Here is a 24,772-nt window from a genome sequence, read left to right as displayed (position 1 = left end):
AGTCAAAAAGAAAGATGTGGACAAGAAGGATGAAAGCCTTATTGGGCAGACTGCTATAAAATATAACAGCACTTTCTGCAAAACTGTGTTATTATTGCCCTAGTGCTTCTATGTTAGAAGTCTGTGAATCTCTGTCATTTAAAAAGTTAATCATAACATAATGTTAACACACATTATATGTGTGAGTCAAGGCTATTCTTCTTCTCTGGGCTCATGTGCCCAAACTGACCACATCATTTTCTTAGCACCAAGAGGGTTGCTCTTACAATGTGGCTACTTTTGCATTTCCTTCTTTGGAGCCTTGTAAGTAAAGAATAAAAGGAGGGGAAAAAGGGAGTGTGCAATTTACTATAGTAAGTAAAAGCCAGGATCTGTTTAGTGTGTGTATCCCCTACAATTCACTCATGTGTTTTTCCTTTCTTGAGAAGGTGATGATCAAAAATAACTTTAAGGTTGCATCATCAATTTTCCACGAAGCCATTTCACATGGTCCAAACCCACAAATGTACCCCCACTCTGGCACACAAATCACCCACCCTATCCACATCCAAGATCAAAGAAAGAGACCTGCCCAAGAAACCTAGTCACACCAACACTTGCCTTATATGCCCAATGAAGTCAGCTGGGAGTAAAAAATAAAAAATGAGCTTGTAGAAATTTGCAGTCTCTAAGTATTTTCCCACAAAACACTTATTAATTGGAGAAGGGAAAATATGGGCATACCTTGTTTTATTGCACTTCTCTTTATTGCACTTTGCAGATATTGCGCTTTTTACAAATTGAAGATTTGTGGCAATCCTGTATCGAGCAAGCCTGTCAGTGCCATTTTTCCAACAGCGTGTGCTCACTTCGTGTGTCTGGGTCACATTTTGGTAATTATTGCAATATTTCAAACTTTTTCATTGTTATTATATCTGTTGTGGTGATCTGTGATCACTGATCTTTGATGTTGCTATTGTAATTGTTTTAGGGTGCCACAAACCTCACCCATATGACAGTGAACTTAATCAATAAATGTTGCGTTTGTTCTGACTGCTCTAGACTGACTGGCTGTTCACCTCTCCCTCTCCCCAGGCCTCCTTATTTCCTAAGACACAACTATATTGAAATTGGGCCAATTAATAACCCTACAATGGCCTCTAAGTGTTCAAATGAAAGGAAGAGTCACTCCGGTCTCACTTAAATCAAAAGCTAGAAATGATTACACTTGGTAAGAAAGACATGTCGAAAGCCAGCACAGGCAGAAACCCAGGCCTCTTGAGCCAAACAGCCAAGCTGTGACTGCAAAGGAAAAGTTCTTAAAAGAAATTAAATAGTGCTACTCTCATGAACGCACAAATGATAAGAAAGAGAAACAGCCTTATTGCTGATAGGGAGAAAGTTTTTGTGGTCTGGATAGAAGACCAAACAAGCCACAACATTTCCTTCAGCCAAAGCCTAATCCAGAGCAATGCCCTAACTCTCCAATTCTAAGAAGGCTGAGAGACGTAAGGAAGCTGCAGAAGAAAAGTATGAAGCTAGCAGGGGTTGGTTCATGAGGTTTAAGGAAAGAAGCTGTCTCTGTAACATGAAAGTGCAAGGTGAAGCAGCAAGTGCTGATGAGAAGCTGCAGCAAGTGATACAGAAGATCCAGCTAAGATCATTGATGAAGACAGCTACACTAAACAACAGATGTTCAATGTAGATGAAATAAAACAGCCTTCTGTTGAAAGAAGATGCCACCTATGACTTTCACACTAGAAAGAAGCAGGTGCCTGGCTTCAAAGCTTCAAAGAATAGGATACCTCTCGTGTTAGGGGCTAATGGAGCTGGTGACTTCAAGTTGAAGCCAACGCTCATTTACCATTCTAAAAAATCCTAGGGCCCTTAAGAATTATGCTAAATGGAGGGCTGGGAGTGGTGGCTCACAGCTGTAATCCCAGCACTTTGGGAGGCCAAGGCAGGAGGATCACCTGAGGTCAGGAGTTTACGACCAGTCTGACTAACATGGTGAAACCCCGTCTCTACTAAAAATACAAAAATTAGCCAGGCATAGTGGCAGATGCCTGTAATCCCAGCAACTCAGGAGACTGAGGCAGGAGAATCACTTAAACCCGGGAGGCAGAGGTTGCAGTGAGCTGAAATCGTGCCATTGCACTCTAGCCTGGGTGACAGAGTGAGACTCTTTAAAAAAAAAAAAAAAAAAAAAGAATTATGCTAAATCTAGTCTGCCTGTGCTCCATAAGTGGAACAACAAAGCCTGGATGACAGCACATCTGTTTACAGCATAGTTTACTAAATATTTTAAGCCAACTGTTGAGACCTATCACTAAAAAAAGGTTCCTTTCAAACTATTATTGATCACTGACAATGTACCTAGTCACCCAAGAGCACTGATGGAAATTTACAAGGAGATTACTGTTCTCATGCCTGCTAACACGACATCATTCGGCAGTCCATGGATTAAGAAGTAATGTCTACTTTCAAATGTATTTAAGAAATAGATTTTGTAAGGCTACTGCTCTGATAGATAGTGTTTCCTCTAATGGATCTGGAAAAGTAAACTGAAAACTTTCTGGAAAGCATTCACCATTCTAGATGCTATTAAGAATGTTCTTGATTCATAAGGGGAGGTCAAAATAGCAATATTAACAGGAGTTTGATGGAAGTTGATTCCAACCCTCATGGATGACTTTGAGGAATGCAAGACTTCAGTGGAGGAAATCACAGCAGATGTGATATGTGATAGAAACACCAAGAGAACTAGAATTAGAAGTGGAGCCTGAAGATGTGACTGAATTGCTGCAATCTCATGATAAAACCTGAACAGGTAAGGAATTGCTTCCTATGGTTAAGCAAAGAAAGCGGAATCTACTGGTGAAGATGCTGTGAACATTGTTGAAATGACAACAGAGAATTTAGAACATGACATAAACTTAGTTGATAAAGCAGTGGCAGGGTTTCAGAGGATTACTGACTCCAATTTTGAAAGAAGTTCTACTGCAGGTAAAATACTATCAAACAGCATTGCATGCTACAGGGAAATCTTTTGTGACTACAACTGTGTTGGCAAACACAGAGTCAACCGATATGGCAAATATGATTGTTGTTGGATTTTAAGAAATTGCCACAGCCATCCCAACCTTCAGCAACCACCACCCTGAGCAGTCAGCAGCCATCAACATTGAGGCAAAACCCTCCACTAGCAGAAAGATTATGGCTCACTGAAGGCTCAGATGATCATTAGAAAATTTTAGCAATAAAGTATTTTTTAATTAAGGTATGTACATTTTTCAGACGTAATGCTATTACACACTTAATAGACTACAGGATAGTATGAACATAACTTTTATATGCGTTGGAAAATAATTAGTGTGACTTGCTTTATTACAATATTTGCTTTATTGAAGAGGTCCAGAACCAAACTGCACTATCTCTGAGGTGTGCTTGTAGTAATTTTAAAGTAGAGAAACTGGCAGATACGATATTTACCATTTGTTCAAAGTTAACACTACCAGTAATGAAACAAAGCAGTATCATGTGCCTCTCAATCTGATGTACTGAGAAGAACATATCACTTCTCTGATATTCTAGCAAAAATGTTCTTGCCAAACCTGAATCTAATCATGAGGAAACAGACAAACCCAACCTGAGAAATATTCTACAAAATAACTGGCTTGTACTTGTTAAATGATTTCTAGCTTATGAAAGAAAAAAAAAAGAAAGCTGAAGAAATATGACAGAGTAAAGAGGACTCGGGAAACATGACAACTAAATGTGTTCCTGGCCCTGAAAAGAGGCAATCAAAAAATTTGGATAAAGTCTGTAGATTAATATTAATTTAATATTTAATATTATAATTATATATAATATATATAATTATAATATTAATAATATTAAATTAATATTAATAGCCAGATTTTTATTGTTATACTTACGGTTGTAAAGAAGAATGTCCTTATTTTAAATAAATACACAGTGAATTATTTAGAATTGAAGGCGCATCATATCTGTAACTTGATCCCAAATGTTCAGAAAATGTATATATATGCATACCTTACATACGTATACATGTGAATATTGGCCAGGAGCAGTGGCTCACGCCTGTAATCCCAGCACTTTGGGAGGCCGAGGAGGGTGGATCACGAGGACAGGAGATCAAGACCGTCCTGGCTAACACAGTGAAACCTTGTCTCTACTAAAAATACAAAAAATTAGCTGGGCGTGGTGGCATGCACCTGTAGTCTCAGCTACTCAGGAGGCTGAGATAAGAGAATTTCTTGAACCCGGGAGGCAGCGGTTGCAGTGAGTCGAGATCGTGCCACTGCACTCCAGCCTGGGTGACAGAGTGAAACTCTGTCTCAAAAATAAAATAAAGTAAAAATAAAAAATATGTGTGTATATGTGTGTGTAGATAGAAAGAATGATCAACTAAGTGTGGTAAAATGTAAAACATTAACATTTGGGGAATCTAGGAAGAGTATATAGAAATTCTTTGTAAGATTTTCATGTTTGCAAATTCTCTGTAAATAAAAAGTTTCTGAAAATTAAAACAAACAAAAAAACAAGGCCAGCCACGGTGGCTCACAGCTGTAATCCCAGCACTTTGGGAGGCTGAGGCGGGCAGATCACTTGAGGTCAGGCAGACCACTTGAGGTCGCTAGTCAGCATGGTGAAACCCCAGCTCTACTAAAAATACAAAAATTAGCCAGGGGTAGTGGTAGGCACCTGTAATCCCAGCTACTCAGGAGGCTGAGGCAGGAGAATCGCTTGAACCCGGGAGTTGGAGGTTGTAGTGAGCTGAGATCATGCCATTGCACTCCAGCCTGGGCAATAAGAGTGAGACTGTGTTTAAAAAAAAAATTTAAAAAAAAAACAAAAAAACTTAGGAACCCCCAATGTCCTTTGCTCCCCCCACCCCCAACACTGAGAAGCATTGCAATGTCCTGGATGGTCTTCCCTGAAAGCAGCAAGCTCCCTTAGGGCACCAATGTGTCTCCAAATCCCGGAGCCTAACCTAACACAGGGCCTGGCACATGCTAGGGGCTCGAAAAAGGGCCAAAGAATAAATGAACTACAAGAAAGATCCGAAAGTGTGGGCAAACCCCAATTTGTGGCTCTCTCTCTGCAAAGCTGGTAGGAACCGTGGCTGTCCTGTGTAAATGCTAGGTGGGAATGATGAGCAGACGGCATTGGAATGGAGAGTAAGTTGTGGCTCTACTCTGAGGGATTATTTTTATTGAGGAGGCAGGGGAGTGCAGCATGTACCCTTGGGCTGGCCTGCAATGGCCCCACTCTCCTGAAATAGGAGTGCATTCCAGGTACTATGTGTCCTAGCATACAAGGTCTCTGTCGGATCACGCATAAGCCATGTGATGCACTGACATAAGAAGAAATAAACACCAAGATGCCCCAAGATAACAAGAAGGATCGAAATAACTCCATGTTCAGTAAATCCTTCATCATGAAAATAATGCCTCATAACATTCTGTTCTTACTTCCCAAACCACTAGTACTTGGTTTTTCAAATTCACATTGATTTTGTACATGAGGTCTGAAATTAGCGTCGTTTTAATTACCAAAGTTCAAGAAAAGCTTCAAAAAAGTTTGAGATGAAAAATATGACTTTGCTTTGAAAATGCAGCTAATTCATGAATGTCCCAAATGGACTGCCTTTCCAGAAAAATTCAATTCTGAATAGTGACAAAGGAAAAAATGTGTAATCCAGACCATGAAAATGTATTAGGGGATATTCCTATAACCCACAGAAAATAGGGACATAGAAAGTATGTGCTTTTTCTAGCCAAGTTACAATTTCATAATCATGAACATATTCCAGAAAAAAATTAAACAAGGCTAACTACAGCACATAACTGAGGGCAAGACGCAAATATTGCAAACCTCATTTGCATATTAATTCAAACAGGGGCCTTTTTGCTTTATAAGGAATATAACTTTCGAGGATATCTAGCTGAGATTGCTATGCGCACTGGTAGGGGCTTATCTATCAATTTATTTGAAAATGAGTTCTTAAGGCAAACCCAAATCGTAAGGAGGGGAAAAAAGCAAGAACACCCTACAATCAATAATACACAGGGAGCCCACAGAGGAACTAGGGCAAGTTGGTACAGATGCGCCCTCTTCCCCTTTACTTGACACATCAGAGAGGCCAATTAGTTCTCAGTCAAAACTCCATTCCTTCCACCAACTTAATTAATAAGGGCAGATACTGAACTCGACCTCAGAGTCTTAGTTGTTGGCTATTAGTTTGTCCCTGACACCCCTCAGCTTCCCATCTCCCATTTCAAAGCTGCTCCACTTCTCTAAAACGGGAGAACCTAGGCATAGCATGCTTGCTTCTAGGCTCTCCCAGAGGTACGTTGTCTGGAAAACCCAAAAGGACTTGGCACAACAAAGATACCTGATGAGGCCCCAAGAGCAGGAGTCAGCTTCTCCCCTTTCTGTGTTCAGTATCCCACCTGTTCCAGACACAGTCTAGTCCTGAGGCTGCCAATGGTGTGGGTCTATCAATGCCAAGTAAAATCATGAGGATTCACGGTGATCTGTACCCCTGACCTAAGGGTTCTGGAAGAAACCCCTCCTTTTGTGGAGCTCATACAACCTCAGATCTGTATGCAAATAGCTAGACAGTATGGTATTGTTAACAGTTCAATCATTCTCAATCAAACTCTGTCTTCCCCACTCCCTATCCCCTCTCACTTCTCCATGAGAACCCATAGCTATGGATACCCCTGGGCTACTCTACAACTGGGATGATAGTGGCAGATCAATAAAAATCAAGCCACTGCCTAGTTTTATCTAAAGAGGAAGCATAGACACTAGACCAAAGGATAATATGACAGTTCTAGAAATCTGAGCCTTCATGCTGGTCCTCAGCCCCTAGTGTGTTATTACCAATGAAAAATGCAGAAGCTTTGCCTCTTGGTCCCCACGCAACTGGTTCTTCTTACCTTTGGTTCCATTGAAATGAAACTGTGGGTCCCTCTGCTCGAGATAACTGACCTTTTAATCGTCCTGCTATGGTAGAAGTGGTAGTAGTCCTTCAGGGCCCCTATCTGCAAAGGAAGGGTGGGAAGGAAAGAACAAAAAAAAGACATTAATGTGTGAAAACCGTCTTCTGTTTTCCTGTTTTTCATTTAAAAAGGAACACAAAACAAAAAAGGTCCATAAATTATGCAGCTGCTGGCTGTGCTTAAATGTTACCTGAACCTTGGTGATCACTTTTCAAAAGAAAGACATGTGATATGAAATGGAGTGTCCTTGAGGCAGTGACTGCGGAACTGAAGATTATAATGGGGCAGCTTAGCCTCTCCAAATCTCCTTTTAATGTTTAATTTATATGCAGCATTTTAAGTAATTCTATATCAATCTATACCCAAATGTGGGAAAGAGGGGGAAAAATCAAATACTTATCTAGTTATAAAAACACATTGCATTTTGTTTGCTCTGAGAAATGTACAATGAAGGACCTTGTTAGATTATTTATACAGTTAATTTGAAATATGTCTTAAGCAATTGATCATTCACAAAGATAACATGACTTCGTTTGTTTCTGACTTCTGTAGACAGTATAAATATATAGCTTATTCATTTATTGCAAAACTAAAAGTAAAATCGCAATTTCTAAAACAAGACAAAAACATACATCCTACCTATCAGCTAAGCTTCCTGTATAAAAACAGTTGGTTCTACTTTATCTTATCCAGTTCTCTAACATTCTAGTCCCCTCATTTACATACACCTTTCCTCAGTTAGGTCTGTTTAGGATGGCTTTGAAAATAAGCCCCTGTCCACTTTGGGAAAGCAAACTAGCAAAACCTCAACCAACCATATTTTCTCAGCAAATTATAAAATGTGGATCATAGAATGAAAATTGAACTATGCATTGAAGACAGAAGAGCTTGGTTCTAATTCCAGCTGACACTCACCAGAGCTAAATAACATACACTAAGTCTCTGTTTTCCTTTTCTATAAAATTGGACTTTGGGCTAGTTAATTTCCAAGACCACTGCAGTGCCCAGATTCCATTCTTTGACACTCACATGCTTTGGGCAAATACTATAGTAGCTATTTCTCCAGGACATCCACGGCTCTGCCCTAAAATAATAACTATCATCAGGATGTTTTCCAGTTGGGACAAGTCAAAAGTTCAGCTTTCCTAATTTAAAAAAAAAAAAGTCTTGGCCCAGGTTAATTTTTCCAGATAAAAAGTTTATTTCTCTTTCCCTTCTGTTCATCACGTTCTCAACCACCATCCCACTCAATTTCTGTGCCATTTAGAAATCATGTCCTCACTAGGGCTTTACACAGTAATTGAATGTCTCATCATTAAGATTTGAAACAAAGTCTAAGTCTCACATTTTTTATTCAAGTGGAAACTGCTCTGACCTACACAGATGAAATCCTGCACTCTGAAAACAAGTGGGGAATGCAGGCGGGGAAGCCTCTCATCTCAATGATCCTGGACTCTGAAGCAGCAGTGAACAATGAGGAAGAGGGCACAGATGCCAGCCCCAGCCTCCAGGACTGTTTTAAGGAGGGTTTTACAGGCCCATTTTAAGATTCCAGAGGACTAAGGGTAGAATTCAGGAGTGGTTGCATAATCCTTTACAAGAAAACCTTAAAATCCCAAGAAGCTTAGAGTTGTCATCTCCTGTAACTTTTGTCAAAAGCACTCTTTGGTAAATACAGTAGTTCTCGTGGAAAGAAACAGAATTTCCGTAAGGAAGATCGTCACAGAACAACCCCCTCTCATATCTGTTTTCTATACAGTAGCTGGAATGAGGCTTTCAAAATACAAATCTGGCTGTGTTCTATGGCCTACCCCTGCCTAAAATCCTTTAGTGGATTCCCTTTGCCCTTAAAATAAATAGTATCAGTCAACAATTAATACTATTTCATAATATAGTTTTTAAAAGTAAATCAGAATAATAATATTGTATTAAACTTTTATTCACACCATGCCAGGGAACTATTCCGTACGCTTCATCTAACTCACTGAATAGACCATTCTCCTCCTCCGACCTAGGGGCCTGTGTGGTCTGGCCCAGCCTCTCTCTGGCCTCACCTCAAATCACACTCACCAGCATTCTCTCTGTACTGTGGCTGATATTGTTTTGCTGCGTCCCCACCCAAATCTCATCTTGAATTGTAGCTCCCATAATTCCCTCATGTTGTGGGAGGGACCCAGTGGGAGATAACTGAATCATGGGGTGGGTTCCCCCATACTGTTCTCACGGTAGTGAATAAGTCTCAAGAGATCATCAGCTGGGCACAGTGGCTCATGCCTATAATCCTAGCACTTTGGGAGGCCAAAATAGCTGGATCACTTGAGGTTAGAAGTTCAAGACCAACCTGCCCAACATGGTGAAACCCCGTCTCTACTAAAAATACAAAAATTAGCTGGGCGTGGTAGCACATGCCTGTAATCCCAGCTACTCAGGAGGCTGAGGCAGAAGAATCACTTGAATCTGGGAGGCGGAGGTTGCACTGAGCCAAGATCGTGCCACTGTACTCCAGCCTGGGCAACAGAGTGAGACTCTGTCTTAAAAAAAAAAAGAGATCTGACAGTTTTATAAGGGGAAACCCCTGTCGCTTGGCCCTCATTCTCTTCTCTTGTCTGCTGTCATGTGAGACGTGCCTTTCACCCTCCTCCATGATTGTGGGGCCTCCCCAGCTACGTGGAACTGTAAGTCCATTAAACCTCTTTCCTTTGTAAATTGTCCAGTCTTGGGTATGTCTTTATTGGATGCATGAAAATGGACTAATACACTAGCTATGCTGGCCTTCCTTCCATTCCTTGACTGTGTCAAGCTCATTGCTCCCTCCACCTGCGGCACCTCCCCTACCTCCACCCTCTCCAGCTGAACTCCTCTTCCTCATAGTTTGTGTCTCAAGTAGGAAGTCTTCCAAAACTCCCCAGGCAAGGTCAGCGTCATTAATTATACCATCTCATATTATTAGAATCATAAGAATATGCACCTCTAGTTATACCTTAATTAGTACAAATACTGGTTTAATGCCTGTGTCCCCATCAGCCCATATGTTCCATTGAGACAGGAAAACATCTGTTTTGCTCACCATTTTATTCCCAGCTCCTAGTGCATGGCTCAACACAGAATAGAATCTCATTAAAGACTGCTGAATGAATGGCCTAAAAATCAGAATCCAGCTGGGCATGGCGGCTCACGCCTGTAATCCCATCACTTTGGGAGGCTGAGGTGGGGGGATCATGAGGTGAAGAGATCAAGACCATCCTGGCCAACATGGTGAAACCCCATCTCTACTAAAAATACAAAAATTAGCTGGGCATGTGGTACACGCCTGTAGTCCCAGCTACTCGGGAGGCCGAGGCAGGAGAATTGCTTAAACCAGGGAGGTGGAGGTTGCAGTGGGCCGAGATCGTGCCACTGCACTCCAGCCTGGTGACAGAGCAAGACTGCGTCTCATAAATAAATAAATAAATAAATATCAGAATCCTTAAATTACTGAAACCACATACAGTAGAGCTACATACAGCTCAAAATCTCTAGTATGAGTATAAAAGAATTATCACATTAAGGCTAATTTCAGCAAAAATGGTTTAGTTCTACCTTAATTGCAGTACCAACTCTTCCAAGGTTCTGAAAGTTGTGGGATGAGACATCTCTACCCTTTATTTTCTTTCATTTTGTTTGCAAGATAACAGCTAAAGCGTAAAGTGCCTTAGTTCAGTTACTCTGCCCCATCCAAACAAAATAATCTATCACCTTCTAGGATTTTATATATATATATATATGTAAAACATGTTTATATCTCTCATCTATTAATATGCATATCCCTTATTGACGAGAAATATCTTTTATATTCTTTCAACAGCACCAACATGCTGTTGGGCATTTAATAAATATTAAGAAGAAAAATGTCACAACATGTTGGAAGTTATTCAAAAGAAAGGCAGTGTACGAAAACAGCAGTGATATTATCTATAAGCAGGCATTCCATCTAGCTTCTCTGGGGTAATGTAAAACAAAAGCTGATTGTGGTTACGTTATTCAATAGCAGCAAGGACTGAAACAAGGAACAATATATAACTAACATGGGGATATCTTATAAATAAATCAGAAACAATAGGAGTATATGAAGTATAAAATCGATAGCAAATAGTGCAAAGCCCAACCTTTTCCTTAAAGCTAGCTACATAAAGGAAAGAGAGAATAATTTCTTCACTCTTAGCCCTCTAAAGCTCCTCTTCTGTACAGTCACACACTAACACAACTCTACACACAACTCTAAGTCAATGAATGTCATCTCTTTTTCCTAATTCTGTCAAGTTTTTGTGCTTTTTCTTCCTGAATGATAGCCCATCACCCTTGCACCCAGAATTTTCCTATCTCTATCCTTTCTAGAACCAAAGTGTGTTCTTAGGAAAGGCGTTGTAAACTATTTTATACTAATAAATGGCCGGAAGATTCAATGTTTCAGTTCTTTCAGGGAAAACTGCATTTGATCAGAAAAATTAAAACTTGAGCCAAATAAATGAGTTCACAGAGCCTGTAATTTCAAAAAATAATCACCAAAGTTTTTGGTTTACTTTTTTTTCTAGCAGCAGGAGGACACCTTCCCAATGTTCCTAAATTTTCATATCACAAGCAAGCTGATGACTTTTGAACAGACAGCTGAGACCCACGTGTTAACACTGGCTTTGCCCTTGAGGAGGAGCTGTGTGGCCTTTCAGAAATCATTCACCACTGGCAGCTTCACCTGAGCATGCAGCGAAACCCCTCACCAGTCTAATGACTCCTTGCACAGAGTTTGCAGCTTCCTTGTACATAGTTATGCAAGGTGACCAGCCAACCCCCACAGACAGTTTACCCAAGACTAAGGAATTTCCTGGGACACAGGATTTTTCAGTGCTGAAATAGGGACAGTTGGTCACCTAGTTATGAAGCACTGGGGTCACCAGCACTGTGGCCACCTTGAGGAACCTGTCAGTTCTCTTGGGCTTCTTCTCTGCTTGGTTTTCCCTCCTGCCTTCTTCAATTTATAGATTCCTCCAAATTCTGTACCTCCTTTTTGAAAAGTTATTTGCCTCCATTCTACAAACAAATTAACCAAAGGGGCAAAAGCTTGAATGGACATTTCACAAAAGAAGATATACAAATGGCCAATACGCACATGAAAGGATGCTTGAATGAAAATTAAAATCATAATAGCACTGCACACACACTAGAATGGCTAACATTAACAAGACAGGCAATACCAAGTTTTAATGAGATTGTGGGGCATGAGAATTCTCATATATTGCTAATAGTAGTATAAAATTGTTCAACGTCTGTGGAAAACCATTTGGCCATTTATGAAACAAACACTCTCCTCATGATCTAGGCATTTTGTTTCTAGGTATTTACCCAAAAGAAATTAAAACATTATTTCTAGACAAAACTCATACACAAACGTTCATAGAATTTTCTTAATAGTAGCCCCAAACTGGAAACAATGCAAATGTCCATCAATAGGTGAATGAAAAACTACATGTACCATAACTTATTTTCATAAAGTATAAAATAGAATATAACAGGATAAAATAAAGATCATATGGCATATAATAGAATGATACCCAGTAATGAGAAACAATTAAGAGGAACAGTCAATCATGAATACATTTCAAAATATGTTAACACAAAAACATGCATACTATATGATTCCATTAACATAAAATTCTAAGACAGATAAACCTACTGTATAGTGAATGAAAACAGATCAGTGATAGCCTGGGTGTGGAGTGGGAACAGGCTGGGAGATGCCTGGAGAACCATGCTGAGAATGTTTTGCATTTGATTATGGTAATCCCATAAAGTGCAAAGGTGTGTGCTGGAAACAGCTCCTCCTCATCGCCTTCTAACATCCAAATACATCTTTTCCCAGCACCCTATTAAGTGACAGCAGGTTGATGACTTAACATCAACAAGGATAGAAGTATTTACATCACAAAAAACTGGCAAAGGTCACAAATTAGGGCTTTCTTTTCTCCATAAAGAGCCAGTTAACTACTTATCTGCACATCACTGGGTATATACATTTGTCAACACTCAGCCAACTATATACAGGACTGGCTGCATTTGGGATATGTAAATTATACCTCAATAACCAATGATTTCAAAAAAGTTATAAATTCCCCTTTTCTGAATTCTGGTTATTTCTTTGCAATCCATAGACTGACTTAGCGATTGGGAAATGAAAGAACGAATGAAAGAATGGGGAAATGAAAGAATTGGGAAATGAAAGAATCCATGATGTGGAGCTGGAATGTGTCCGCCAGCTCACACTTGTTCCTACCTGCTCAGGTGAGATGGGGGAGAACCAAGTCATCAAGACCATTGTTCTTGTTGACGAACCTCTTCCCAATACTCAAAACTGAAAAGTCTGAAACTTCCACTTGTTAAACTCATTTCTGATTTAGACAGAAAGTTACAGAGGCAGTGATGAGATACTGTTTTCTCTTCATTAAAATTTAAGTGTGATGCTTCCTTAGCACTTGGCTAAATGTGAGAATGTTAAAATAATTGTAACTACTTGCCTTCTGTGTTCTAAACTCCATAACATTCAAAGGAGAATCCATGAGGAGGAGGCCACGATTCCCTTCCTTAGTCACCAAGAGCATTCCCAATCTTGGGGCCCTTGCACCTCCTTCCTTCTGCCTGAAATGCTCCTCCAGAAATCTCCAGGACTCACACTTCCTCACTTCTCAAAGGCCACCTTCTTAGGGAGGCTTTCTGTGACCACCCAATTTAAAATTACTGTTGGCCCTCTGGCATATCCCATACCCTGATTTATTTTTCTCCATAACACTTATCCCCATATAACATATATATTTCTCTTGACATGACCCATTTATTGTCGGTCTTTCCCCACTAGAATGTTAGCCCCATAAGGAAAGATTTTTGTTTTATTCACTGCTGGATTAGTCTCACCTCCTATTAACAGTGCCAGGCACACTCAATAAATGAGTAGAATAAAGCAATGAATGAATAGCCCCTGGCATTGAGGAACTCAAAATAACAGTGGGCATGTCTCTAAACCTTAGTGAAAGTTTCCTGCTCATTCTTTTATAGCCCTTTTTGGGTAAATCACTGACATATAATGTAACATAGGCTCTATGCTTAGTAAATACATGGGGAATGAATAAAAATATATCTGAAATTAAGAATGTATCACCAATAACCACATAATCATCAAAGTCTGTCTATATTTCTCAGTCCCCTCCCTCATCCCATCACAGTTAATGACTTCTTCAAATCACTGAACAAAAATCATACTTATAACAAGGCTATTGAATTAATTTTAAAATAGTAAGTCAAAAGTCAAGGAAATGCAGCAATCTGATGAACTGCTAATATTTATGGAGTACAAGCCAGCCATTACTTCACTGCCGCCTCACAACAGTATTAGCAGGTTATCATTATCCCTAGTCTACACATGAGAAAGCAGAGGTTCACAGAGTGTAAGAACCTGCCCAGGGCCACACAGTTAAAGGATGAAGCTAAGGTTGATGGTGGGCAGCCTAGTTCCAGAGCATATGCTCCTAACTACTCTAAAAGATGTTCGAAATATAAAGTTTCTAAGGATGAACTTAAAACTACAGCTACCCAGAGATCTCAACCGCTGTCCAGAAAGCTGTATTTCTAAGAGTTGTACAGAGAGGGGATATTTTCTAGGAATATTTCCATCTACTTTGAGCAGATGCAAAAAGAGAACTGCCAAGTATCTCCAAGAGTAAGAGAGAGCTCATTCCTTTTCTCTGGGAGTGGGGGGCGGGGGCAAGAATCCTGGCCTTCATACCTAGTTATACCGCTGACCCCAGAGAACTTACATTAGTGTTTCCATGCCGGCAATAAAGTATCTTTAAGGTATACCTTCACCTCAAAGTGTCCAAGCCAGGATTTGAAACCATGTCAGCCTGACTCCAAAACAAGCACAACATCCTGACACCTAGATTCGTAAACGCTATTGCAACAGGCAGTAGAATGCCACACAATGACAAAAAAGCTATTTTTTTTTAGATTTTAGTTTCAAGTCAATCATTCAGAGTATCCTTGATTCCTTCCTAAATTCCTTCAGGTTCAGACTCAGCTTTGAGGTCTTCAGAGAATGGCATTAGAGGGCATGAATTCAGAGCAAAATCACTACAGTATAGATATTTTTAAATCAGGGTGCTCAAGGAGAGATGTATAATCTCTATGATTTCAGATATCTAATCTCTATGAAATGCAGGTATGTGGTAGGCTGATTAGTGCTCCCCACCAAATGTCTACACCCTAACCTCCAGAACCTATGAATATGTTACCTTTATGGCAAAAGAGACTTTGCAGGTGTGATTAAGTTAAGGCTCTTGAGATGGGGTTTAATATCATCACAAGGGTCCTTATAAAGAAAAGAGGAAGCAGCAATTAGAGAAAGAGATGTGATAACCAAAGGAGAAGTCAGAAAGAAAGAGATGGAAACAGAGATTGGAGAAAGATTTGAAAATGCTATGCTGCTGGCTCTGAAGATGGTAGAAGGGGCCACAAGCCAAGGAATGCAGATAGCCTCTAGAAGCTGGAAAAAGCAAGGAAACAAAGTCTCCTCCAGAATCTCCTGAAGGAGCACAGCTCTGCCAGTATCTCAATTTTAGGTTAGGAATTCTGGCCTCCAGAATTGCAAGTTAATAAATTTGCATTGTTTTAAGACATTAACTGTGTAGTAATTTGTTACAGCAGCAATAGGAACCTAACACAAGGTAGAACTAGTACCTCAGGAGACACCCAAAAGAAAAGGAAATTAAACTAGAAAGACTATTTGAATTTGGTTCCTTTTTATTCTTCATAACTTTTAGGAATCCTTGGGTATTTGGTTATCAGCTTCCAAATAGTTATACCAATATAGCTACAGCAATATAGGTACTCTGCTAAGCACTTTTTTTCACATGATCTTGATCTTGTTTAATTCTCAAAACAAACTGAAGCCCAAAATGAAGGAATCTGCCTAGAAAAATAGAACTAGTAAATGACTTATCTATTCAAAGCCACTGTGTAATTGACATGACTACTAATAAACATTCCCACTTCCTGAATGCTTTCCCTACGTTACGTCTAATCTTCCCAACAACCCTCCAAAGGAAGGAGAATTACTCTAATTTGATGGACAAGGAAACTGACTCTAAACCTAAAAGAAGTTAAGTAATATGCCCAAGTGAAGAAGTATCCAAGCCAGGATTTGAAACCAGGTCAGCCTGACTCCAAAAATCTATGCTTTTTCCAGGCACAACACCTTGATTTTATTTAAAACTTACTCAAAGGGTTTTGTAGAGTCACATTCAATTCTACGGGTACACTAACATAGTATCCCCACCCTGTCTCACCTCCTCGCCCTCACTAATATAAGGCCTCATTATTTTATTCTAAAGCCACCTGAATAGAGTACAGAAGAATTTAAGTCCTCGTAGTTTACCTTACTAGCAGGTAATCAAAAACATCTGATTACGAATCCTGAGCAGGTAAGAAACAGATGCAACACTTTCACCAAGGAAACTTAAGACACAGCAAGTTGAATAAGCACCAGATTTTCCCAGGTTCAAGTGTAAATCTGATGGTCTGCCCAACTATTCACAAGGGACATGAGATTTGCCTCAAAGCAAATCATAGAATCTCAGAGTTGGAAAACATCTTCATAAGATTTTAATCTGCCCTTCCCCACTGGATGCAGAAATCCTTCCTTCCAATTGGCTAGGGTGCTGCATTTTCTGGGCAGCCCATTTGTTAAAAAGTTCTTCCCAGTAATTAGCCTAGGTCCACTGACTACTCAAGGCAACAACCCAATGGCATCATCCCTCTTCTACATGGCAGACAGCCAACACATCCCTACTGGGTCTTCCTTGTTTCTGGCCAAACCTCCAAGTTTCTCCATTTTTTTTCTCATGTAACAAGCTTTTGCAGGTTACTTCCCCTAGACAAGCCATCTGTAATGTCTCCCCAGAAATCCTGGAGCCTAGAACACAACACATCTCAACTCCAGGTAAGGTGGAGTTGGGATAGAGTCCATGATACCATGACCTCCCTTGGCAATGTACTTCTAATAAAGTAGCTTAAAATCAGAATACTTTAGCAGAATAAATAATCCTTGGGAACTCTTTTTAACTTGGTTCTCCTCCAGTCTGTACTTTAATTTTTAAAATGTACATGTAAATGATAGAAATCTATATTTCTGTCGAATGTTGAATTTCATTTTTGTACCCTACTAATGCTTTTACAGACTATCAGACATTCATCTATTAACTGAGTGTGTACTATGTGCCAAGCAATGATCCAAAGACACTGCAGATAGAGTGAACAAAACACAGTCCCTGTTGACATGAGGATAATGTCCTGACTTGATTCTGCCAACCCCATGGTGTCAACTGTGAGTTTGAAACCTATGTCCTCTATTGAATTAGAACATTTCTCCCAAGAGTACTCAAATAAATTTTCATATTAGCACACTACAGATAAGGACTGGGTTCAACATTCAACTTACAGTATGTTTATAACAGTTATTTAAGAATGACCTGGAAATGACATTACGCTTTTATTTTCTTCAATCCATTTTTGTCCAAAATGAGTAATTATATCCTTAATATAAAATAACCCATGTACTCTAGTCCTCAGATAAGAGCATTTATTACTGCTATTTATAGTCAGCCATTCTTATGAAAAGTTCTTCAAAACCCATCTGTAAGTAATTTCTGGAGAGACTTACAGAGATTATTGTTTAATATTTAAGCTATCCCACCTGTTTTTAAGACACACATTTCCCATACACACACACATACACACACACACACACAAACGAAACAGAGAACCCAAGAGAGGCTGAGAGAAAGAACATATGTCTGAAAATGGGGTCTTCACTCTTTTCTGTACCATCATCTCGGGAACCGGAAGCATTGCCACATAGATGGAAACAAACAGAAAATAGTACACATTTTTATAGGTGAAAACATTGCTAGAATTACTGCCTAGAACAGTATATGTTCGCTTTCGGTCCAGTCATGCTCAATGTTGTCTAGGCATTAGAATTATATGGGGACTTTAAAAAGTACTAATGCCAAAGGACCAATCCCCTGACCCCTGCACACCTGCCCCAGAGATTCTGATTCTGACTTAAGGGTCTGAGTTAAGGCTAGGGCATCGGTACTTTTCTTTTTGAAAACATCTAGGTGATTCTAATATGCAGCCAAGGTGAAGAACTACTGTTCTAATTCATCCATTTCATTCGGCAGAAATAGAAACATTTACCCTGAATCCTGCAATCTCCATTTAAATATTCCTATCTAGTTAATTAAAATAAGCTTAAATGAAAAAAATCTCTAACAACTTTTTTATTTTAAAACTAATGTTAACTGGCATGTTTCATTCTTTTATGCCTTCCATTAATGATTCCAAAAACTCTCTCTCCCCTCAAAAAAATTTTTAGAAAATATGTACTTGAATGTGTATGATATAATCAGATTCAGAATTGCCAGTATTTTTTCATACTGGTAAACAGAGGCTATTTTGAGCTCTATAGCATTTTTTATTTGTTTTTTATTTTATTTTTTAATTTTTTTGGAGGCAGAGTCTTACTCTGTCACCCAGGCTATAGTGCAGTGGTGCGATCTTGGCTCTCTGCAACCTCCACTTTCCAGGTTCAAGCGATTCTTGTGCCTCAGCCTCCAGAGTAACTGGGATTACAGGTGTGTGCCACCATGCCCAACTAGTTTTTGTATTTTTAGTAGAGACAGGGTTTTGTCATGTTGCCTAGGCTGGTCTTGAACTCCTGAGCTCAGGCAATCCTCCCAGCTTGGCCTCCCAAAGTGCTGGGACTACAGGCATGACCCATACCACCTGGCCTTGAGCTTTATAGCATTTAAAATAACCCATTTTATTCTTAAAGGAGAATATTTGGAGTAGAGAAGATGTGAGCATTAAATTAAAAGTATGTGATAGATTCTAGCACTTTGGGAGGCCGAGGCAGGAGGATCGCTTGAGCCCAGGAGTTTGAGGCTGCATTGAGCTCTGATCACCACAGCACTCCAGCCTGGGTGACAGAGAGAGACCCCCACCTCTTAAAAAACAAAACAAAGCAAAAAACATGTGATAGAGACTAGCTTGGGACAGCTTATGACCCTGTCACTCCGAGTTTTAAAACCCTATTAGGAGGAGAAGCTCCCCCTATATCTTTGCTAATGGCTGTTCAGTTCAGAGATGTTTCTTTTTTTTGAGACGGAGTCTCACTCTGTCTCTCAGGCTGGAGTGCAGTGGTTTACTGCAAACTTTGCCTCCCGCATTCAAGTGATTCTCCTCCCCCAGCCTCCCAAGTAGTTGGGATTACAGGCATGTGCCACCATACCCAGCTAATTTTTGTATTTTTTGGTAGAGACGGGGGTTTCACCAGGTTGGCCAGGCTGGTCTCGAACTCATGACCTCAGGTGATCCACCCACCTCGGCTTCCCAAAGTGCTGGGATTACAGACGTGAGCCACCACACCCAGCCCAGAGATGCTTTTTGTTCACTTGTTCCCATCTGGGTCCTTCTAAGGACTGGCAGAGTTAGCACCTGTACCATGGTGACCACAAAAGTGGGCCCAGACTAGGGGAAGAGCAGCAGCATCTGTGGATAATGGCAGAGGGTGAGGCTTCTAACCAGATGTAAGGATAGGTCCTATTTTTATAGTTCCTGAGGTTCAGCCACTGTTGGCAGCTATTGGCTTGTTGTATTAATTAAAGACATCACAGATAAATACCTATCAAATCAGATAAAAATAAAAGGAAAAAATGGCAATATCAAATGATGCTGAGGATGTGGGGTAAGTGGAACACTCATACATTGTTGGGAATACTTGGAAAACAGTTTGGCAGTTTCACATAAAATTACTCACTTAACATACAACCCAGAAATCCTACTCCTAATTATATTCCTCAAGAAAAATAGAAACTTAACGTTCACTCCAAAACTTGTACATGACTGTTAGAGCAGCTTTAGTCAATCACCAAAAACTGGAAACAACCCAATGCCCTACAGCTGGTGGAAAGATAAACTGGTACATCCATACAATGTCATACTGCTCATCAATAAAAAGGAGCAAACTACTGATTAATTAATCAAGGATGAATCTCAGATGCATTACAACAAAGGAAAAAGCAAAACTCAGAGGGCTGCCTATTGTATTATTCCATTTATATGACCTTCTGGAAAGGCAAGGTACACCAGAACACACATTAGCAGCTGCCAAGGGTGAGAGGTGAGAGGTGAGGCAAAAGGCTGACCACATAGCAGCACTAAGGAATTTTTTGAGGCAAAGGAATTTTTCTGTGTCTTATGGTGGTGGCTATACAACCATACGCATTTGTCAAAACGTACAGAATTGTACAGTGAATTTCACTGCATGCAAATGATACCTCAATAAACCTGATTATTTTTAACTCTACAGAGAAAAGCCCTGTCATCAAGAGAGCTAGTTGGAAAGGTAATGCAAAAGGAAAGGCAAAACATTAAGAAGTTATTTGTTTAGATTAAAATATATGATCAAATTGATGTTATTCAATTAAAGAACTTTCCTAAAGTCATAGCAACCACATCAACATTTGGAATTATACAGTGCAAAAAGCAACCTTGAGAATCATTTGCAATATGTAAAGCTTTCCTTTTATGAAATAAATGAAATATTTCAGCATTTCTAGTAAAGTGCTGCTTTCCACTAACATGACCATCTTAGTCACAACAAAATACAAACGATTATGCTACATGATGGAGTCATTTGGAACTACTGTAAACTGAAAAAAAATGGCTGGTAATTTTGAAACAAAGATGAGAAGGTGTATATAGTTTGATGTCTCCTAAGTGCTATCAGCCATACAACACCTAATATAAATGTCTTGAAATAAGTAATAAAAATCTATAAATCAGTGGCTCTCAAAGTGTGGCCCTGGGGCCAGAAGCATTGGACCAGCAGCATTGGCATCAATGAGCTTGGCAGAAATGCACGTTAATGAGCCCCACCCTAACTGAATCAGAATCTAGTCATCACCTGCTCAGCCAGCTCAATCCAAGAGGTGAGAAGGAGGTCACCAAGAGTGTTGATGAAGCAACATTCAACAAAGGGTGCAAGCACATTATCGTCTATCCTGACCTGTGCAGTCAAGATGAAGCACAAATATACCCTGCATATACCCAACCAATCTATATTAATTTGTATTCTTTTATAACGCTAAGGGCCCAATCTATGTTTAGAATAAAATGGGATTTCAAGAAGAGTTTTATCCAAACTCAACTCCAGAAGATAATGAAAAACATTAATAATGTTCACAGTATTAGAAGAAGTATAGTTACCTATGAGAAACTATCTTGAGGAAAACTCAGTTCACCTCATAACCGAGTAAAATTTCAGAACTAAAAATTCCCAGGTGACATGCATACTAATAATTGTAACTATTAAAAATTAAAAGTTTGTCTTCCCATAACCATTAAGTCCTGCCATATTCTACTTTAGGTTAATGCTCTTCTTAGCTTCTACTTCCTAAATAGAAGGACCAATAATAATTTCTAAATTTTTCTTCCTCTTTTCAAGTAAAATGTTTAGATATCTCAACAGATATCTTAGTAGAAAAATGTTATTCTTATCAGGCTTAACAGGAGTTCAACAAACACAAGCAAGATGAATAAAGTAATCCCAAATATCTTTACAATTATATCAGCAGATATGTGCAATGTGTAAAGCAAGGTTTTATTTGCATTAAATTATCAGTGTCTCCTCTTGGGGTTCTGTTTTACTGATACTATCTGCTCATGATATCCATGGACTATAAATCTTGATTCTGCATAAACGAACCATCTACTCTTTGAGCTGCCTCGGGGCAAATATTGAATCTGATGTTAGCTCCCAGGTGACACACGGTTCTTCAGCAGATGCACGCTCAAAGCAACAAAAATTTAAATATCAGTCTAATTAAAATATTACCAAGATAGATTTGCTACCTCTCACCTTCATACACACTTGTTTCCAAAACACATAAAAATGCAAAGTGTTTTGGATTATCTGTGTGTTTCAGCATCATACGTGATTGCCCACTTCAACAGTTTTACAACCTTGTAAACAGGATAAATAACTCATCAGGCCACGTGTCTTTGTCTTACTGTCTTATCCTATGTAACACCAATATTAACTGCTTATATTCATATGCTTTTCCCATCTTTTTTTTTTTTCTTCTGAGACGGAGTCTCTCTTCGTTGCCCAGGATGGCATGCAGTGGCGCAATCTTGGCTCACTGCAACCTCCACTTCCCAGATTCAAGCGATTCTCCTGCCTCAGCCCCCTGAGTAGCTGGGATTACAGGCACATGCCACCATGCCCAGCTAATTTTTGTATTTTTAGTACAGACAGGGTTTCACCATGTTGGTCAGGCTGGTCTCGAACTCCTGACCTTGTGATCCACCCGCCTTGGCCTCCCAAAGTGCTGGGATTACAGGCGTGAGCCACCTCGCCTGGCCTTGCTTTTCCCATCTTTAAAGAGCTTTCCCTTACTTTGTTTTATGCAAGGTAATATCACCCCTTTGGGAAACTTCTCAATTACTTCCTGTTACTTTTAAATTAAGATAAAAAATGCCTTTATTTGACCCAAGGGCCTATCATATCTGGCTCCCATTTACCTGTCTAACATCATCCCCTAACACCTCTCCCTAACCCTCACTCACTACGCACCAACCCACTGGCCTTCCTTCCAGCCTCAGAACCCTCGCACTTGCTGCCCCATCTGCCTGGAATTCTCTTTTTTTCAATCTCTTGCCTCTTACTTCCTTCTCGTTTTTTGGATCTTAGCTCAAATATCACTTCTTCCGAAGTCAAAGTCTTCTTTGACCTCTCTGCTAAATTGCCTTCCCCAGTTACTTTCTATCTGGTCAAGCTGTTTATTTCCTTACTCACTTTAAAAACACCGCTATATTGCCAGCACCTATCACAGTGGGTGGGATAGAGTGGTTGCCCAGTAAACATTTACAGAATGAATAAGTTATAATCTCCATTTTTGAAATAATAACACTGAGGTGCCGCTAAATTCAGTAATTTACCCAAGTTTATACTAACAGCAAGAGAAAGAAACAAGATTTTTCCGACACCAAGCTCAGTGCTATTTTCACCATACTATATTAAACCTAAATAGGCTAAATGCTAAAGTACATATTCGTTCTTGGAGTCATATTTTCAATTTTTATTAAAGTTTAAACCCTGACCTGATTAACTTTAAGATTAATATCTTTATCTCGACAATTCCTGAGCCTGGCTTTAAAGTGCCAAGCTTTTAATTTTCTTTCTTAACATAAAAAGTCCACTGACCTTTATCTCAGCAGCTTGCTTAGTCTTAAATATCTGTCAAATAAGCCCAAAAAAGAGTTTAAATAACCATTATGCCTACCAAGTAAATGTTTGTATCCACAAAATAGAAAGTTAGAAGTGATGTTTAAGAATATGTAACTTCCCGCACTAGATTGAGTTTTAAGTATCTCACTTCCATCATTCCTAAGTACTTACTGTTGATGTAAAAGATAAACTCAATACAGTGTTTTACCAAAAGAATCACTGCAACATTTATAGATTTTTGTAGTTACTCAAGACTTATACTTGTCTGGACAATTCCTCATATCTGCATAAATGAAGAAAGTGCATTTAATATATATTAAGCTTCAATCAGAGGCTTCTACACCACTGAAAATTAATCCATGAATTACTTTAATATTCCAAACACTGGATATTGCCTGACTGTTTTATTTGCATTGTTCAAATACACGCAGGTAATTTAGTGAAAGAACAGGGCTTCATAAGTTTTCCTCCTTCTTAGTTCTAACATGCCAACGGTCTGTCACTAAGTTGTGAAATAGGTTTAAAGCCTCAAGAAATTAAAGTGATAAAGACCAAGAGTGGGGAATGGTTCCCACAGCCCACAAGCACTTTCTCCTATTTCAAATGTATCATGTTAATTTTGATTCTTAACAGTGACTGCATTAGATATGCAGCTATGTCTCTATTCTCTTGATTTGGTTACTGTATAAGTTCTACAGACCCATAAACAGACCAGGCTGCTCAACGTGATGGATGCAGCAACTTACTCCTCATCACACAATTGCAACAAACCATATAATACAGTCAGGATCAGCCAAGGAAAGCCAAGGTTAGCTTGCCAGCCCTTAGCACTGCAGTCATGGGTAAAGGCATCCCCATTATAACACGGTCAGATTCCTACTTGGAAAAGTCATCACTATGCATGCCTCTCCAAAATGAGCCTTCTAACTTCCCCTAGGAAAGAGTTCTGTGGTTCCAACGGACAAAACAAGATGGGCATGCTTTAGCCATTCAATCAATCATTTACCTTATTCCTAAACAGTCACCAAGGTAGAACTGTAAACTATTCCTCACACCTTTTACCGTATCAAAGTGTGGAATATTTATCATTTCTTATCAAGGCAGCTTAATGAAAGGGGTGTAAAAGCCAGATTTTCACAGAAGTAGGGGAAAAAAATACTACCTCTAAAACTGAATTATTTGCTTATATGCCACATACCTACACATGCTAACTCCCTTGACCAATTTTCCCCACACATATATCTCCTAAAGAACACAGGCCCTGATAAATATAAAAATTATTAGCAAGAATTATTAAAGAAATATATACATCCTACTGAGGATCCTGAGAAATAGAAAAGTTTAATGAAGCAACTCTCAGGAGCTGCTTTCATAATAGAACTTGAAG

At 39.4% G+C, this 24,772-nt stretch overlaps 1 protein-coding gene across 8 annotated transcripts in view; it reads right to left on the bottom strand.

Annotated features, from left to right (window-relative positions):
- Positions 1–24,772, bottom strand: part of PCSK5 (proprotein convertase subtilisin/kexin type 5) — a 465,695-nt gene that overhangs the window by 417,428 nt on the left and 23,495 nt on the right. For all 8 annotated transcript variants that reach the window (XR_010148685.1, XR_010148686.1, XM_016960969.4 and 5 more), the window contains exon 2: positions 6,951–7,055. Coding sequence is in view for 6 of the 8 variants with exons in the window: in XM_016960969.4 (XP_016816458.3) it covers positions 6,951–7,055 (105 nt within the window). In the remaining 2 variants the exon portion in view is untranslated. The remainder of the gene's footprint in view (positions 1–6,950; positions 7,056–24,772) is intronic.

Source organism: Pan troglodytes, chromosome 11 (genome assembly GCF_028858775.2).
Source record: "Pan troglodytes isolate AG18354 chromosome 11, NHGRI_mPanTro3-v2.0_pri, whole genome shotgun sequence".
Classification (NCBI taxonomy): domain Eukaryota; kingdom Metazoa; phylum Chordata; class Mammalia; order Primates; family Hominidae; genus Pan; species Pan troglodytes.
Note: the sequence above shows the minus strand (reverse complement) of the source record. Positions and strands in the feature narration are given on the sequence as shown.